The sequence below is a fragment of the Aricia agestis genome, chromosome 14 (genome assembly GCF_905147365.1).
Source record: "Aricia agestis chromosome 14, ilAriAges1.1, whole genome shotgun sequence".
NCBI classification, from domain to species: Eukaryota; Metazoa; Arthropoda; class Insecta; order Lepidoptera; family Lycaenidae; genus Aricia; species Aricia agestis.
The window spans coordinates 545,075-564,778 of NC_056419.1; the positions used below are offsets into that span (position 1 = coordinate 545,075).

A 19,704-nucleotide genomic window follows, 5' to 3' on the forward strand; every position below is an offset into this window, starting at 1 on the left:
TTACAATATTCCCTTTTAAAAGGCCGGCAACGCACCTGCAGCTCTTCTGATGCTGCGTGACCCGTTTGCTAGTTTGCCCCCTTATTTCATAAAAAAGGACTCTTTACCTCGGAAATTTTCACGATGCGTTCTGCGTCGTCGTAGATTTATACGATGCGACGCCGCAACGTAGTGTTGTGGCCTGGCCCTTAGAGCGAGGCCTCATTGCGTGATATTGCTTCGGTAAGTATAAGCGCTGGCACAACAGGATAACGCATTGTATTTCGCCGCTGTTAAGCATTTTTGTACTAACCCACAAATATTTTCTGTTGAAATTTGAATGCAGTCTTGTTCTTAATTATCTAAAGAACATAACTATTTACATATTTTTGTGGGCTACTACACGAATGCTTAACAGCAGCTGTTAACAACGTCCATTTCACATTGCGACAACGCGCGATAACTCAATCCATGATAATTACAACGCATTTGCGTTATTTACCCTCTCATTTCACGTAAGTACGTATTTCGAATCAAAAAAATTAAAAATATTTAAATGTTAAGACTAGTGATTGGACAGTACTAGTCATTGGACAGAGCACAAAAACACAATATTTATTAAGGTTGTTTTAAAAACTGTTTTTAAAGTAATAGAACGCCTGATTTTTAAGAAAAAAAAAAACAGGTAATTTTTAAAGCAACCTTTAAATAGTGTTTTTGTGCTCGGTCCAATGACTAGCTACTGTCCAATCACTAGTCAATATGTTCTCCCTATGTAATACTTCGCAGCGTCACCACGCGGCGAAGCAACGCAACCGATCATATGACCTCGCTCTTACATAAACTAAAGCGAGACAAGCTTACAAAAATTTTTGGTCTGTGATACAAAAGTACACACATTCGGAACTTTCCTCGACTTGAAATAATATACATCATAATATTACGATAGCATTTCCGAAAGAATATTATAATTAAAAATATTGAATCTATATTTTACAAAGTCTAGAGAAAAATTAGTTTCGAGACAAATGGAAAATTCGGCTTCATTTTTGCGACAAGACAATAGTAATCCAAACTTTATACAATTTTTTTTCATTGTCGAACAAACTTCCTCTAGATTGGGCAGCATGCTGTTATAACTTATAAAATTTTGCTATAACAAAAATCTTAATAATAAAACTAGATTAATATTACAATAACTCCAGTTGTGCAGTCGACGAGCACTAACATTGACACAATAATATGTCACCTTCATAGAAACGTAAACATAACATCTTTAAACGAGCAATTCTTGTATATATATATATAATTGGAATCTCGGAATCGGCTCCAACGATTTTCATGAAATTTAGTATATAAGGGGTTTTGGGGGCGATAAATTGATCTAGCTAGGAATCGTTTTTAGAAAATGTCATTTTATTCATGTTTTATCGAATACCGAGCAAAGCTCGGTCAAATAGCTAGTTTCATTTTAACAGCATACACATTGTGCCAACAATTAATAATTAATATGTTGCACAAGTAAATGTTGCATCTTTATGATTAGTATAGATAGTTTTGTATATATTTTTAATATAATTAGGCGTGTATCTATATTAGTGTTCTCGACTATACATGTGTTTAGTCCGCCCTCAAACAATTTCGCGTCAACTCGCTAGTCGCTACATCGTACAAGAACATTTGTGACGGTTACATACTTCTACTATACATTTACGTTAATGAAATTTACATTTAAACAATAATTTTTCAGCCTAATACTCGTAATTACAATTTTACATACCAAATTTTGGAAATGAAATAAGTACAGCGAAGAAAAACATGACGGGAGAGCGGCAAAGTGTTAACAAATATTATGAGTTACCTTTATAATTTTAATAATTTATTTGCTTAATTAATTGATATACATAGCCACCGATGTGCAGCAAAGCTGCCAATTTTAATATATCGTTATATCAACATCTATCACATCAATTAACCGACTTTGAAAGGTGGCGGTTGTTTAGATAATTCCAATTCGGCACATACTAAGAAGAAAAGTCACTCATTACCCCTTGTACTATACCTTCGATTCGGTGGGCAAAATAAATTATAAGTCCTGGCGTGACTCGACCATAAAATGGCGGACGCACACAAAATGGCGCCCAATTTTCGCGCCATTTTACCAAGCTTCATGTTTCAGAGTATTGGAGATTGTTAACATTAAAAATTATATTTTAATTTCTAATTCATTATGTTTATAATATGCAACACATTTAAATTATAAAATCTATGGATCAGATCTGACTAAATATACAAAGGATAATGGTTAGGGTACACAGAGACACTTGCCATAAAGTATCTGCACAATTTATCAACAAAATAATTTATTTTCTAGGATCGGGACCTAGTTACGGTGTCTTGATTTGAAGATTTTCTCATCGGAGATAAGAAAAGAACTTTAAAAAATACCTTATAATATGAGAACTTAATAATGACGAAAATATAAAAAAACGGTACATAAATTCAACAAAAATCTTTGTGCTTCATTCCTAGTTAATGCGTTTAGCAAACTGATTATAAAAATCCAAACACTTTGGTCAAGGGTCTTTATATACTCTGGTCATAGAACATAACGTCAGGTCTGATCCACTATGACCGGCTCGGTCGACCAAAATTGACAATATACAAACATACATACATATACACAAGCAGGCGTTCACTCATCCCAGGAATTAACACCTGTAGACACTACTGTCATTATGTTACACACATCTTTAAAATAATGAAAACTTAAGTGTCTTTCGCTATTTCTTGGCTTCGATATTTGACACAGCTTAAAATGTAAGTAATGCAGTTTTCTGATCTTATCATATGTTGATCAAAAATATTCCTTGTACATATAACACTTATGATCGTTTTGGCACTGCCAAAATTAGTATAAAATGCAGCATAACAAGATCTACAATATAGCTTATCCAATATTATATGTTAGGTGGAAGTTAGTCCAACAATTAATATTCCTGTAGTCAAATTATTCTCATCTTTGTAATATTTGATCAGAATAATTCGAATATCTATTAAATAGCGTTTAAATTATTTTAGAAATACGCCACAAGTAGATAAACTGTCATTAAATGCTAACTGAATCATTACCGAAATTTAGTTGCCGTTATTTTACCCACGGTAAGACCTTCACAACGTAATATGAAAAATCCGATGGCCGAATTGCCATAACGCAAGTTAACTTAGCATGGGATTAAACGACGTTATGTACCGTCTGAGATATTGTTTTATAGGCAGCTGACGGACCCACATCATTTGGTCGGGTTATGTCGATTCAATGTAGGCTATGATCTGTTAGCTGGGTCTGATATAATGCGATCAAATTACCTATGCCAGCCGTCCACCTGTGAATCAACTTCTCTGATAATATAGCTTGCTTTATACTATCGTGTATTATGTTTTTATCAAAGAATTTGTATATAAGTAGTGGTGGTGTGACGTAATGACAGTAGCGTCGAGGTGTGTAGCAGGAGTGACGTCACACGCCGCTCGCGTCGCACCGCTGCCGAGCGCTTCCGCCTGAAATATTACAACATATTACTTTTAGCACAATATAAAACAGTCAATTATTGTCAACTTAAGAGTTAATAGTTCAGGAAATACTTTTATTGGCATTCATAGTATATTCAAACAAAAATCTAAGGCGCCAGTAATACGCAGCGAATACGTTGTGGACGCACAACGGACCCGCCATGAATGCGCATCGTATATGTCACGGACGACTTACGGGATAGCAGAGTTTTGTGCTTTGTAAGCTTAATGCAAATTATCTTGTCAATCAGATAATCAGCCTAAAATGTTCTAACCAAACTCGGAAACAATTGTAAGGTGGTGGTTCGGGAGAAATGAAACCACTCAATGCTTAATTAAGACTGCGTTTATTTAATATTAAATTCCCACTATATAGTCCAGCATAGTGCTGTGACATTACAATTAGTGTTGTACCTCTACATCACCCTTCTTAATAAAAAAAAAAAAATTCATTGCACATTTTTTTTTTAATTCTTATATAGTTAAATCATTATTTTTAACATAAAGTTTTGTTCTATTTTTATGCACCACATCTACTGAACCTTTTTCATTTATAATTTCTACATTAGGTGACATGTCTTTTACAACTTTATATGGTCCTGAATAAATATCTTCAAACTTATTACCTATTTCATTTTTAACTAAAATCAAATCATTTACTTTATAACTTACAGGTTTAATATTTTTATCATATCTTAGTTTCCTCTTTAATTTACTTTCTAATAAATTATTCTTAGCTTCTCTTTGAGAAAGTTGCAGCCTGTACCTCAATTCATTCGGATAAAATTCACAGTTGTACACTGGATCAAGGTCTTGTGTTAGATTACTTGGAAGGGAACATTTTTTACCAAATACTAACTCATAGGGTGTGTATTTAGTTTCTGTATGAACTGTGGTGTTGTAACCAAAACACCAGAAAGGAAGCCACATACTCCATATTTCAGGATGGTTGTCACATTGAATACGGATAAATGCATTTAAATTTTTATGTGTTACCTCTAAAGCACCTATAGATTCGTGATGGTATGCTGTAGAATTGAGTTGTTTAATATTGAGTAGTTTACATACCTCTTTAAATATCTGAGACAAGAACTCCTTCCCTCTATCAGTTGCAACTTCTTTCGGTACTCCGTATCTAAGGATAAAATTATTTACAAAAGCTCTAGCTACTTCGTCAGATTTTTTGGAAATTAAGGGATATGCTTCTACATATTTAGTTAGTTCACATTGCAGCGTTAAAACGTACTTATGATCATTATCATCTACTTCTAAAGGTCCTACTAAATCTAAATATATTTTCTCAAATGCAGTACTAGCTATGCTTGTAATAACCATTGGTTCTCTATTCGGTTGAGAATATTTTAGGCGTTGACATTTATCACATCGTTTAACAAAATTTCTTACATCGTTATCTATGCCAGGCCAATAATAGTACTTTTTAATATTATTTGACATCCTTCTCATACCAGCATGGCCACTACTAGGTAAGAGATGGAAGTCGTTTAAAATCACTCTTCTATCATCTTTGTCTTCAATGCGTTGGACATCTTCTAAAATACATAATCGCGGTCCGGACCTGTTTGTTAAACTATTTATCTTTTCTAACAACTTTTTAATAAAAATATCATTATCTTTGTTATTTAATATGTATACTTCTTCTAATTTGAGTGAGTTACAAAAATCATCCATTTCTCTCACAAATTCGTCTCGCGCAATTTGTGATTGAGAGTTAAGGAATTTTATGTAAATTGTATTCTTACTTTCAACATAACAAAATAACTTATTTTCCTTGGTAATTATTTTATTTTTTCTTAATCCATCTAACATTTTCCTATTACTAATAAATCTTAACTCGACAGAATCCTTTGGTTTGATATGGGTATTCACTACTTGAGGGTGATCAGTCCTCAAATTAGTGCTTACCGAATCCACCGGGGAATTAACCTTAAGTAATTTTTTCGCTTGTGCTCTTGTCATTACGTTAACTACTTTTTCATGCATTTCTTTCAAGTCTTTTGATGTTAAAATGATTCGAGACAGCGCATCTGCAGCTGCATTGTCTGAACCTTTAACATATTCTACCTCAAAGTTATATTCTTCTAATGTCATCCTAAATTTCATGAGACGACTCGACGGATCTTTCATATTAAATAAAAATACTAAAGGTCTATGGTCCGTCAGTACTTTAAATGGACGTCCATATAAATATGGACGGAAATACTTTACTGCCCAAACTATAGCAAGTAATTCTTTCTCTATTGTTGGATAGTTCTTTTCTCCTTTATTTAAGCTTCTACTAGCGTAGGCTATAGGTAGACCATTACTATTTGCCAATATAGCTCCTATTGCATTATTAGATGCATCGGTTTGTAATATAAATTTATTTTGTTCAGAGAAATCTGGATATTGTAGTATTGGAGGGGAGACTAAGCATTTCTTTAGTGTTTCAAATGATTGTTGACATTTATCATCCCAGAGGAACTTAACATTTTTTCTGGTTAACTGATTTAATGGGTATGCGATTTCTGCAAAATTGGGTATAAACTTTCTATAATAATTACTAAAAGCAACGAATCTTTTTACTTCATCTGTTGTTGAAGGTATTGGATAATTTTGTACTGTAGCAATTTTTTCAGGATCTGGGGATATTCCACTACTTGAAATAATGTGTCCTAAATAAAGGATTTCCTTTTTTAGAAAATCGCATTTTAAAGGATTTAATTTTAAATTAATTTTACGCAATCTTTCAAAAACATCTAATAAATTTTTATTATGTGCACTCAAATTTCTCCCAAAGACTATTAAATCGTCAAGATAAATAAGACATTTTTCGTAATTTAGGCCTGCCATTGCCATAGTTATCATCCTCGAAAATGAATTAGGGCTTGTTTTGAGTCCCATAGGCATACGAGTCATTTGGTACTGACCTGACAAAAATGAAGTATATTTTCTGCTGTTATCATCTAATTTTACATTATAATAACCCTGATGCAAATCTAAATGCGTGAAGTAAATGCTACCATTTAACGATTCAAGAATTTCAGTAATATCAGGTAAAGGGAATTTATCATCTTCAATACAGTTATTTAATTTTCTATAATCAACAACTAGTCGCCATTTTTTACCACTTTCAGATTTTTTAGGGACTAGTAATACAGGACTTGACCAATCACTTTTGCTAGGTTCTATAATTCCTTCCTCTAACATTTTATTAATTTGAGTCTTAATTTCAGCTTTTTGAGAATAAGGTAATTTATACTGTTTCGAAAATACCGGTCTTGTGTTCGGCTTTAAGGTTATTGTGTGAGTATATGCATCTGTAGTACTCAGCTTGTCTCCTGGCAGATAGAAAATATCGGCATATTTAGCACAAATATTTTCAATACTCTTCTGTTCTTCATCATTTAAATGTTTTATATTTAAAAGAGAAAATAACTTTTTAACCCTATCCGCATCTTTTGTTGTTTTTTTAAAAGTACATATATCATAACAATTTAATTTTTCGATTGATGGTGTAATATTATTTAATAATTCATCACTATCAGTGACATTTAAAATACGCACAGGTATTCGTCCATTTTTAGGAGTAGCTATAGAACTTGCTAAAAATACACCGGGTTTTAATTCATTTGAAATTATTACACAATCTTCTGTAAAGTCAGTTTCTATAAAATGTATCGACTCGCTACGAGCTGGAATATTAATGTTAACCGAACAATCGTCCACAATGGGTAACGTAACCAAATTATTGTTGGAAATCTCTAAGGTTAAATTGCTTTTCTCGAAATTTAATTTAGCTTTGTATTTATTCAAAAAATCACGACCCAAAATTCCATTTACTTTAATTGGTAAATTATCAAAAACATAAAACTTATGATAAATAGTATCGTTACATAAAACCATAGGTAAATAAACGTATCCTATTGCCTGGACTTTTCCACCTAAACCATGTATGGTAATATCTTCAGTGTGAATTGGAATATTAAATTTTTGTGCATGCTTGTATTTGCAAGCAGATAATGATGCTCCAGAATCTACTAAAAAATGTTGGTTTTTACAATACGAAGAGCCAGAATCTATTGAAACATAACAATTACTATCGCTTGAAAAAATAAAATGTTCGTTGTCAGTCACGAAAAAACTGATTCGGTTTTAATTCTGATTCACTGCTTTGGCACATTACGTTTATCCCTTGATTTCCAGAACTATTATAATATTTTGACTTACCTTTATACCGATGCCCACGGGGTTGTCCTCGGGAAGCAGGGTTATTCCAATGTCCTGCTCGGGAAGCGGGGGGGTTCCACTGTCCACGGCCGGTGGGCGGATTCCATTGTCCTTGACTACGCGTTGCTGGTGGCACCCATTGCCCACGATGACCTCTAGCACGTCCGTGGTGAGCGAAAAAATTATTGCGTCCGCGCTGACCTCTAAAATAATTATTTCGCTTCATGTTATTAAAATTAAATGAATTATTATACGTACCTAATATTTCACCCGAAGTTGATGCCATTGACGTTGTGTCCTCATCCTGGGCGGCCTGGATTGCATCCTTAAGTGAATTATAATTCCTAGCTGAAATAATCGTGCTCAATCTACGACTTCGCAACCCGTCTGCAAATTGTTTAATAGCAAATTTTTCATTAATTGGTTTTAAAATATTATAGCATTGCTCATTGCCGTCGGATTGAGAAATCGTCAAATCTACAAATAATTCGGTAATTTCTTTGCCGTAATCTGAAATAGACCTGTCCGCTTGTTTCATGTTTTGCAATTTATGCTGAATTGAGGCTGCAGCTTTCTTACTTAAAAGAGTATTTTTCATGTCATTAATCAATTCACTTACAGAATCATAAGACGACTTCAATTTTAATTTTGCCTCTACAGACAATCGACTTTTCAAAACAAAATTAATCAGGTTTTGCTTACACTCCTTTTCTTTTAATAACGAACTATAATATTGAATATTATCAATCAGCTGTTTAATGTTACATTCCTCATTTGTCATAACAGGTAAAAGGTTTAAAGCAGTCCTTAAATCAAAAGAATCCATGGTTAATGACGAGTCCGAGTTGCTTTTACACAATAACAAAATTTCCTCATATAATTCTAAAAATTTAGTACAATAATTATTTATTAATAAAATATCATCATTAGAAAAACATTTTTTCTCACATTTTTTCTTAAAATCAATTGACCAATTATTATAGCGCTCATAAATATCATTGCTCTCGCTTAGCTTTATTTTTAATATCTGCCCATGTCTTCGTTTTGGTCCAATTTTTATTAAATAACTTCTTATATCCTTTAACTCATTATACAATCCTACAATAATATCCATTTGGCACTTACCATCATAGTTTAATATACACCACTATTTAATAATCTAAAAAAAAAAAAAAGAAAATAATATAACACTTGAATTATTAAAATAGAAAATATCTAAAGTCCAATAAAATATTAAGAGTCCAAAGTTCATTCGTCTGCCGAGTCCATATTTGGTTTGTCACTTAATACTTCGTTCTGTACGCGCCACTTTAATAATTATTACCTATAACGATTAATATATTTTAATGATTTTAATTATTTAGATTATATATTTATTAGCACTATATTTTTATTATTATTTATTTTATAATAATTATTATTTATTTATTTTTATTTTTCACTTTTTAACTTTTTATTTTATTTTTCACTTTATTAGCACTTTATTATTTTAATTATTAGTATTTAATTATTATTTATCTTCTACACTGTTTCCGAAGGCCCGTGACGCCGGAAAAAAGATCTTCGTGCTGCCGTGCGAGTAATCTCCTTCTCAATCCATTTTCTGTGGCATCTTCTGTACTGCTTATAGGCCGTAACCACAAGGCTCGCCAAGATAAACAGGATCACGACTGTTAGCAGGATATTAGTTGTAGAAATATGCCAACGAATTTGTTCGACCTGCGCATCGTTTTGTCCCCCTGCAGCATTCTGGACGATGACCGTTTCTTCTTTAGATTGTTGCTTTCCCATCTCGGAACGTTGGCACAGGCAAGTTCGAAGGAGGATTCCGACTAAGTAATTCCATTGTTATAACTTCTATCAGCAGAGCTATGAGGCACACGCGACGGATATGGAAAACGGTTTCAATTTCGCGGCGCGACGGCTCACATGCAGGCGCCTGGCGGGGTCGCCATGTAAGGTGGTGGTTCGGGAGAAATGAAACCACTCAATGCTTAATTAAGACTGCGTTTATTTAATATTAAATTCCCACTATATAGTCCAGCATAGTGCTGTGACATTACAATTAGTGTTGTACCTCTACACAATACTTTTGACATTAACTGCCGCACTCAGAGTGGAACATTAATTACTTAAATGCAATTAATTCAAAATTTTGACATAGCTCCATACATTATCTGTCAAACTCTTCATTTAATTGAAGGTTAATCGTAACTTAATGTCTCTGAGTACGGCGGTATGAGCGGTATATCAATATTGGCAGTACTCACCGGTAGCGGGCGGTCCTTAGCTATTAACCATGTTGTCGTTCCCTGCTGTTAGTTCAGCATTAAGGTACAGTTACATATGCTCAAAACCAGCATGCTTAAAACAAGCATGCTGTTCGAATTCGATATATTTGCTTCTATTGAGCATGCTTATTATAAGAGAAAAACTGATCGATACTACCACAAACCTGTCAACACGTACTTAAACCACGCCCCCCGCCACCCGCACCGCTTGCGATTTTCAAGCATGCTAATGCTTGAAAATCGCAAGCCTGTCGATTTTTAAATAAGCATGCTTGTTTTGAGCAATGCATGGACACACATGCTCGTAATCAGCATTTGCTCGGTTTAAGCATGCTGCGTGCTCGAAATAAGCATGTGTAAATGTAGCTTTAGATTCCAACCAACCAATTCAAATGCTGAATTGGTATAATATCCAGCTTGATGAAATTCGACCTATGGTGGGATATCACATTGTATTGCTCACCGTTAGCGGGCGGTCCTCAGCTGTTGGCCATGTTGTCGTCCCCCGCGCCCGCCGCCCCCGCACCGCCCGCCGACCCGCCGCCCGCACGCAGCCACTCTACGAACTCGTCCAGCATCACAGGCCCTGCAATGTAGTGTGTGAACATGAATGAGGGTTTTTGATATTCCATTTGCCCCCAGGTGCCGTCTATCGTGTCAAATAGGCATATTATCGTGAAAAATGACAGCAGTTTGACACGATAGACCTACGTATAACGCCTCCGTGGTCTAGTGGTATAGAGCGCGGCTCTTGACTCGGAGGTCGTGGGTTCGATTCCCGCGTTGGAAACATGTTATTTCCAAGTTTGGTTAGGACAATGCAGGCTGATCACCTGATTGTCTGACAAGTAAGATGATCCATGCGTCGGATGGGCATGTAAAAATTCGGTCCTGCGCCTGATCTCTCGCCAGTCGTGTCGGTCGTCCGTCCCACTGGGTTATGAGAGTAAAGGAATAGAGAGTGCTCTTGTGTACTGCGCACACACTTGGGCACTATAAAAATTACTCCTGCGTAGCTGGCCTGGTTTCAATGAAACCGGCCACCGTCACCGAAACCGGTGTGGGAGCTATTATTATTATTATTACATATAGACTACAATATAGCGGCACCTTGTGGCAAATGGAATATAAAAATTATATCTTGTTATCAATGTTAAAACTATGTACAACATTTAAAATAATATGAACACATATTATTACTGAGTATTATGTGAAGTTAAGTGATTATAGTAACTGTAAGCGAGATACTGGTTTATGCTTGCAGTCCTATAAACAAGTGCGAAAATTTCAAACGCTTACATTCAAAGACTCGGGAGTTCCATTCAGTGATTACGGATCCAGGATATGCCTTCGGGCGAAAACTGTCAGACAACTTACACGCGCCATCGGGGTCGTACGCGGCGAGCGCGGCGTCGACGGTGCGGCTGAACTCGAGTATGTTGCACCACTGGTCGCGGTTGACGACGCGGTACCGGCGCGCACCCGCCAGGAACTCGGCTAGTGGTGCACGCAGCGGCCAGCGCGGTAACAGCACGCCGAGTAACGCGCGCGCCACGCCCGCCTCCAGAGAACGCTGTTCTTTGTCCTGAAAACATGGTGCAGAATTTTACTATACTTACAGATAAGTATAATAAAAGTAACATATATTACAAATATTGGAACGAAGTTCCTTATCGTGCGTTGCGAAAGGGGGCTAGACGCAAAAAGTTGTAACTTTTTTTATTATAACTTCGTTCCATCCAGGTGTCTCTTGACACCTCTCAAGTTTTATTTGTATGTCCTGCACTGGCACTTTTAACTTAAATTAACATACCTCATGAACATTAGTTTCAGTGATTTAAGTGTAAAGAGGCTAAAGACAGGCAGACAGACCTTTAAAGACGTCATCATTATTATTGTTATCAAACATATCCATATTGTAATATTATGCTATAAAGTTACCAGCACCAACAAATAATGTTAAAAGTATTTTGTAAACCTCATTTTGTCAAATAGTAATAATTCCAATTAACATAATATTATCAGCACAATATTGTGTTCTTTGATAGTTTTGAAGTGTATTCAAATGACAGTATAAATCACATAATATGAAGCAGTCAGTTCACTTAATAAATATTATACATACCCTTGCAAAGTCATATGAATATCGGTATATAGCTTTGAACATGTATGGGTCATTGAGAATGTTGCGTAGGAATTCTAACTTATTCTGTAGTTTGTGCACGCTGTCACATTGTAAATCCGTTAAACCTGAAAAAGACATACTGTTATTTATAATAAAGTACAAAAGAAAAAACGATATCAGCAGTTTCATTTCATTCATGCGCAAATGCCTAATGTAGAAGCTATGTAGTGTGTAAACAAAATTTGCGTCTGCCATCCACCCTAGGGATTTCTATTATGCAGTGCATGTTACTATGTTTAAGGTAAGTATGCTTTTGTTTATCAGTTAAATCAAACAGTAAGCAATCTACACTGTTTAGTGACCATTGGCCAATATTTTTGCTTATGCCTTGATTAAATCGGATTTTGATTTATGCAAAAATTTTTGAATAATCGTATTATGACATTGAAGCAAGAGAACCTAAGGTTGCAAGTTTTTGTCTAGTTGACAAGAGCAGCTACTCTTGTACCTAATATAATTGGGGCCGGAGCTACGGTTTTTTTTGCTCGCTAGTTGGCGTTATCCCATTTATTTATTTAATTTTTAAATAATATCTCCTTTACTTTTGCTATTTTTTTAATAACTGAATTTTTTTATAAGATTATTAAGTACATATTTATTTTATTAATTTCGCTCTCAAACCTGTACTTTGATCGCCAAATAATACTTTTTGGGATAATTTTAAGGAGATCACTTTTCAACAGATAAATTGCATAAATTAAATAATAATCTGTGTCATGAAGACCACTAAAACTAGTACAAAATAGACTTTTTTTGGACCTCGCGCGATACTAGCGCCTCTAGTAGCAAATTCACACGCGGTAGCCTCCATTAAATTTAGTATTGAACAAATCACAAGCTTTATGTTACCTTTAAGCCACTCTTCCTGTGTAAAGTAGCCCATCTGTTTGGCTCCCATCTTGTACGCTATGACCAGCATCACAACATTCTCCGGGTCCACTCCGAGATCCTCACAGAATTTCTCCATACCTTCAGGTCCTTTAATGAATACATTGTTATTTGAAACAATATTGTACATCTTCTACTGAATTAAATATCTAAATTAGCAACTATTACTAGCTAAAAGCCAAGCTTTGTGAGGGTTCGCATCGTCAACCTTGACTGATGAAAATGAAAACACATAAAGCACAAATCAATAGATGTCATAGTTTTTCCGTAAAGTGTACCACAAAATGTAAAGGTTGTGGAATATACTAGGGCTCGCTTCGCTCGCCCTGATTACAATATTATTGTAATCTTTGCCAAACTATTATAATCCCAACAAAAAAATTTCATGTAAAATGTTGCCAAAACGACCACATAAGGTTTGCCCTGTGAAAAAGATATCAGATCTCATGTACCACCAAGCTTCTGAGGATTCTGAAGCTTAGCTCTATTTGACAGATATGTAGAATTTGTTGAAGTTAGGGTCGGTAGAGTTAGGCCGCGTACTTGGTATGTTACACGGCCTAACTATAAATAGATCAAATTCTCACCTAATACATCAGGCTCCGATACAGTTGTGTACTCTTTGAACCACGCCAAACATTTCTTCACACTGAAACTTGTGTCCTCCGACTTGGAATGTCTTCTTGAACTGAATTACACAATAATCTATGTTATTATACTACACTTACACTAATCTGCTATTTTTATACAAATAGTCCTTACACATTTTGTAAAAATATTATGCTCCTAACAAAGAAAAAAAATCATAACAACCCATCCTAGAGCGGAGTCACATCAACCACTTTGACATTGGCAACTCACTACGGGGCCATTTTTAAATAAGAAGAAGACTTTGGTCCACAGCTGTGGCACAAGAGTATTTTTTTTTAAACACAGCTTGCTATGAAAAGAAAAATAGTCTCCAGGAAAATTATTTTTAAAGTAGCCTTTTAGATTTAGATGGTAATGTCATTTAAGCTCAACCTTCTCTACACTGTATAACTCTATTGGTTATTATTATTTGCAAAGTGTTGTGTTTACATTATTCAATTGAATATACAATCTACTATCTAGACATAATATATTGTAAAGGCATGACTCCTTAACTTCTAAACTAAAATAAATTACATTAAGGTTGTGGTTCCCATTGCTACTTGTCTCTTTCAAAGGAGATATTGCTGAAAATTTTGACAGGTACTTATAGAATAAGACAGCAAAATATGTAGTTTCAGAAAAGATCAAAATAGGATAGGACTCAGGGCTTCCCAAACTGTGTGTGACGACGATGTCCATCGTCCATCGACATCGTCCCAGGGGTGTCGCATATCAACACAACCAAATCGAGTGAGCGCCGCACGCATTGTCATTCATACCGAAAACTTTTCCAGTTGCCACCACCATCAACATGTTCTACAGAAGAAGAAGAACAACTAATATAATTATCGTCCTACGATTCCAGCCTAAAAATTCAATATGACACGGACAAACTGTTTGAATTTCGAAGCTGTTTTATTACCATTAATTGCAACTTCGTACTTGTGCGAAGCAGTCTTTTCTGCAGTTGCAGTAATAAAGACAAGTCCAGGCAATATCCAAACTGGAGCCCCGGTTTCAGAAGCTATGCTCAGAAAAGCAAACGCATCCTTGACATTAGCTAGCCTTGCTACCTCTTTATTTTTATGCTTAGGTTTTAATTTGGTGATTATTTCCTAAGAAAAATATAAATGTCCAAATAGTTTTTATGATAACCTATGTAGGCTGATTCTAAAATCTGAAAGTATTTTTGGGGGCTGGGTTGAGGGGTGTCGTAAAGAAATGACAAAGTCCCAAGGGCGTCACAGTACAAATAAGTTTGGGAAGCCCTGGGATATTTTTCAAATGGTATTCATAATAATTAGTGCAAGATAAAAAAGTAGCAATGGGTTCCCTGTAACCATGTTTAATAATAAAAACACACACATCACATAGTCACACAGTAATCAACAATGGACACAATAATCTGACAAATGTATTATTGAATTTGTCAGATTTGGCTCCAATTTCATCAACAACTGTTAAAGTTAATGATTGAACCTGTATCACGTTACCCCTTTCGTTTTTCATATTATGGATGAAAGAGAAGACAATATGACATTTTAACAAGCTGTTAACACTAACAGATGGTGAAATAAGCCCTTGGCCAGAGGACCGATTACTGGGGTCTTCTATTAAAAATAGGTGTTGACCTGGAGTTCCTGGACCTCTTGTGATGGTGGTGGTCCTCCAGGGAGGTGGTGCCCGGCAGCAGCTCGGCTGCCGGCGCGCTGCTGCGGGTGCGTTTGCTGCAGCGGGGCATCGCTCTACCACCCTGTGGAGTTACCAAATGTGATGGAACATAGCAACCATGTCATACAGCTAACAGTTTAAGCCCTTAACCCTTAAATCGTGGAAAAAGGAGACCCAATAGAATTTCTATTGTGTCTCGGTCACCGGTGACCATATGCGGCTTGATGAATTAAGGTGGGCTGAAAGATTGTTCTTGGTATAAATGTAGTAAATATAAATCACTAAAGGTTTGAAGAACCAAAAAAAATTGAATGGGAGTTTTACAATTTCAACAAAAAAATTGTCACAAACACAGTCCCCTTGAGAGTTAACTTTCAAAGATAGCTGTGCAGAAACAGGTACTTATTTTTAACAAAAATAAAAACATTTAAAAAGTAAAATGTTATGTTTGAACAGCTGATACACATTGAGTACAAACTAGAAAATTTTAATTAAAATAGCATTCATTCATTATTTTGCTCAAGATTGCTCTACTGAACACCACAATAATGTATGTTTTTAAACACATCTAGCTTAGATAATGTTTACCAATTACCATAACTACTTCAACCTTTTTGTACAACAATTTAGTAGGTAATTATAATTTGTAAAGTAAGATTTATATTACGATACAACTGTAATCATATACATTTTTTGATTATTGAGCGTTTTATAACGCAAATACTGGCACTTTACAAGGCCCCTACAACGAAGATACGAAAAACAAATCCATTATTTCCCAATGAATGGGATCGAGTGTAAGTAACGTTTTATGATATAATTTGACTGTTTTATGTGTTACATAAGTTATACTCACGATGGGTGGCAGATTCGATATAAAATTAGAAAACTTAAAACGATTGTCGTCTCCTATTTTGCGATCTTGTGAAGACAGTTTGGCGAAAAAATGTCTTCTTGACAGGTCGATAATAACCTGAAAACAAAAAATCAATGTGGCGAATTATTAATAAAAAGATTAATTAAGTACTATTTTACATGATAATGAGTGACACCTGCAATTTTACTTGCAAAACAGGTACATAAAATATGGTTTAGTTGTATGGAATACGAAAACACGTAGAAGGATGTCGACTCAGTTCATACTACTATCATTACAAGAAATTACAATTATTTTTCAGCGAAAACTTATAAGGTATCGCAAATTACAGATTTAACATACCCTTTTTGGATCAAAAATCAAACAAAGCTAAATTAAAAACCACAAACACAGCGACAAACACTATAAAACATAAATAATTAAAAATCCTCCAAAAGAAACTTTTGTTTTTTTTTACTTGTTCACAGACAATAAAAAAATTAAAATGGCATACCACCATAGACAGCAGAGTATGCGCATAGATAATACAATATAAATCATAGACATAATTATTATGTCTATGATATAAATAGAGAAATGCGATACAGAGTAAAGCCTCCCGCACACAGGCGCGATATGATATTGCCAGGTATCGCATCGCATCAATATTATCACGATTCCGTGATAATATTGATGGTGTAATAGGTGAATCGCAGTATCATGACAGTACACGTTTTGTGAATCGCGTGATACTAGAATCATAATAATATTGATACGTGTAATACCTGCCATTATCGGTCGATAATATCGCTAGCGACATTGCAATAAGGCGTCACGATTCCTTGCCCACAGCTGCTATTTTATCGTCCGATATTTCTTACGAGTAAAGCGCCTAATACACGGTTTAAAACTGAAGTTTGAAACCGTGACAGATAGTTGTTTTATGCAAAAGTTTTTTTGGCATAAAACAACTATCTACACGGTTTCAAATTTCAGTTTTAAGGTGAGGCCAGTTCGAAAAGACTGATTTTTAAACTTCCAATCTATCAAGAAATTATGTGGAATTCTCTTACATCAAAATTCATGTAGACACAAAAAGAAACAAAGTAACGAAATAACCGAACAGAATATTGAAAATGGCATAGTAATTCTGTAAAAAATCTTGAATATCACCATAAAAATACATTTCAAATTCGAACATCTCGTAATTTTCAATGACAATGATATGATTTTTTTTTACAAAAAGAATAGCTTTTTATAGTTCTAGCAAAATAACCGAATAGATTTTTAATAAATGATTCGATCATTAAAAAAAATATATTATAGTATAATTTTCTTCTATTTTCATAAAGTTAATATACCTAGCGGAATAGAGAAACAAAGGCCTGAGCAAGAGAGATGTCACTATCATTAACACTGTGTGGTAAAAAGAGACGTGTTATACATGACAGCAGCACTCTTTTTTTGACGTCCAGTCGGCACGTGCCGCACGTTGACAATTTAATCTCATAGAATTCATGTTCAATCATGCTTGTGTAAGTGTATACGTACACATATTTTTCACACAGATTAAATCCAATTTTGGTTTCATTGGCAACTCGAGATTGTTGCTTTATTCCGCTAGGTATAATTTAACTTTATGTCTGTTTCGCCCTATCAACAACGCGGCGAGCGTCGTAACCGCCCTGTACAAGGCGCGCTGATATGAATGTTATTTTAATGTCCTTAACGTCGATATTCGTACTGACAGACATCGACCTGCTAATTCAGGGACAGCCTTGCCTTAAACCGTCGTTTTAGCCCGGCCGCACATTATCCAAAATTTCTGATACGAAACATTTGAACGTCGGCCGGACCGCCACACCGCACACTATCCGAAATTTCCTTCCGGCGAGTTCGAGCTCACTCGGCTCAGTACAAAATATAAGAGAGAGCGCGATCCGTCAGAAACATTTGAACTGACATCCGATCGACGTCATCTGAGTCATCTGGCACATAATGTCAGACGCCCACCGGAACGCAATTAAAAATTTCTGCCATCCGATAGACGGCATCTGACAACTCATCCGGACCGGACGTCAGATACAAAATATATGAGCAGTGTGCGTTGCGACTTGCGGCAGGCATCTGACATTATGTGTCAGATGACGTCGATCGGATGAGTACTCTGGTGTTTCGTCCCAAGGTTTTTAGGCCCAGTGGGCCCAATGACCAGATATGAATTTTTAACATTTTATAATCTGGCGATTGGTCCCACTTTTATGATTCATTATTTTCTGGCAAGAAATTTTGAAGTAGGCACAAAAACACACACAAAAATAATCAGTTATAATCATAATATTGTTTTGAAATTTAAAAAATATCTAACATAATATTATAGGTCACGTATTGGATATACGAGTTTTAATTTTACAAATTATTGCAACACCGCAATATCAGGAAATATTTAATATTCAAAATAATAATAATTAATTACATAAATAATAACTTATTTAATATTTATTTAAGTCAGATATAATAATTGTTAGAAGAGACTATGCCAATTAAGCCCAGCCGCACATTGTCCGAGATTTCTGATCCAAAACATATCTAACACTAAAAAATATCTAACACCTTAAAACTTATATTATTATTATTGTTATTAATAATAATAATATAAGTGACTTGATTAAACACATTGCGTTGAATCAAGTTTAAAAAAAATACCTGCTCTAATAGGTACTGCGTGAAATTTTAATGGTTGTTTTCCCATAGTAAAATGTCTTAGTTGTACGATAGACTTGGGAAGTTTTTTTTTTTGTATTCAAATCATAAATAAAATTCAGCCGGGCTATAGCCGCTCGCGCCTATCGGCATAAAGTTGCCATAGCACCTAATATGTGATACAAAATATTTTTCATTTTCAAATTCAAATGTCTTTATTGCCAGAATGTTGTTGATATAAAGGTTTTATTAAATACTTATAGTTTTAACATTCTGCCACAACAATGGCGCGTAATTGAATTAAACTTACTTATATAAAATTAATTAATTAATTAGTCGTTCTCTTACAAAAAACAATATATATACCTATAATTTGCCAATTAAAGAAATATACAGGGTGTAACAAAAACTAAAGTGATAATACTTTAGGGTGTGTACATGTTCCTTGTAGAGAGTTCACTGTGAAAGTAGCAGCTCTGAAAGATGAACATTTTTTTTCACTTTTGTATGGGCAAGGGCCCGAGCGTCACGAGTTTCCCCATACAAAAGTGAAAAAAAATTTTGGTCTTTCAGCGCTGCTTCTTTCACAGTGAACTCTCTACAAGAAACACGTACACACCCTAAAGTATTATCACTTATTTTTGTTACAGCCTGTATAAGCTTTATATAAAAATAATAATTAGGTATAAATAAATTTT

The 19,704-nt window shown here is 34.8% G+C and overlaps 1 protein-coding gene across 2 annotated transcripts; it reads right to left on the bottom strand.

Moving 5' to 3' along the window:
- Positions 1-1,513: 1,513 nt before the first annotated feature.
- On the bottom strand, positions 1,514-16,754 carry LOC121733510 (DCN1-like protein 5). Of its 2 annotated transcripts, none has more exons than XM_042123777.1 (9): positions 16,667-16,754; positions 16,304-16,420; positions 15,408-15,529; positions 13,731-13,831; positions 13,105-13,233; positions 12,196-12,320; positions 11,448-11,655; positions 10,534-10,656; positions 1,514-3,540 (listed from the first exon to the last, which is right to left on the bottom strand). In XM_042123777.1, exons 3-8 carry the CDS (start codon positions 15,515-15,517, stop codon positions 10,550-10,552), a joined length of 780 nt encoding a protein of 259 aa, XP_041979711.1. In that variant the 5' UTR covers positions 15,518-15,529; positions 16,304-16,420; positions 16,667-16,754; the 3' UTR covers positions 1,514-3,540; positions 10,534-10,549. The 2 variants fall into 2 exon arrangements, with proteins under 2 accessions (XP_041979711.1, XP_041979712.1); XM_042123778.1 differs by lacking the exon at positions 16,667-16,754 and adding an exon at positions 16,500-16,583.
- Between the last annotated feature and the right edge of the window lie 2,950 nt (positions 16,755-19,704).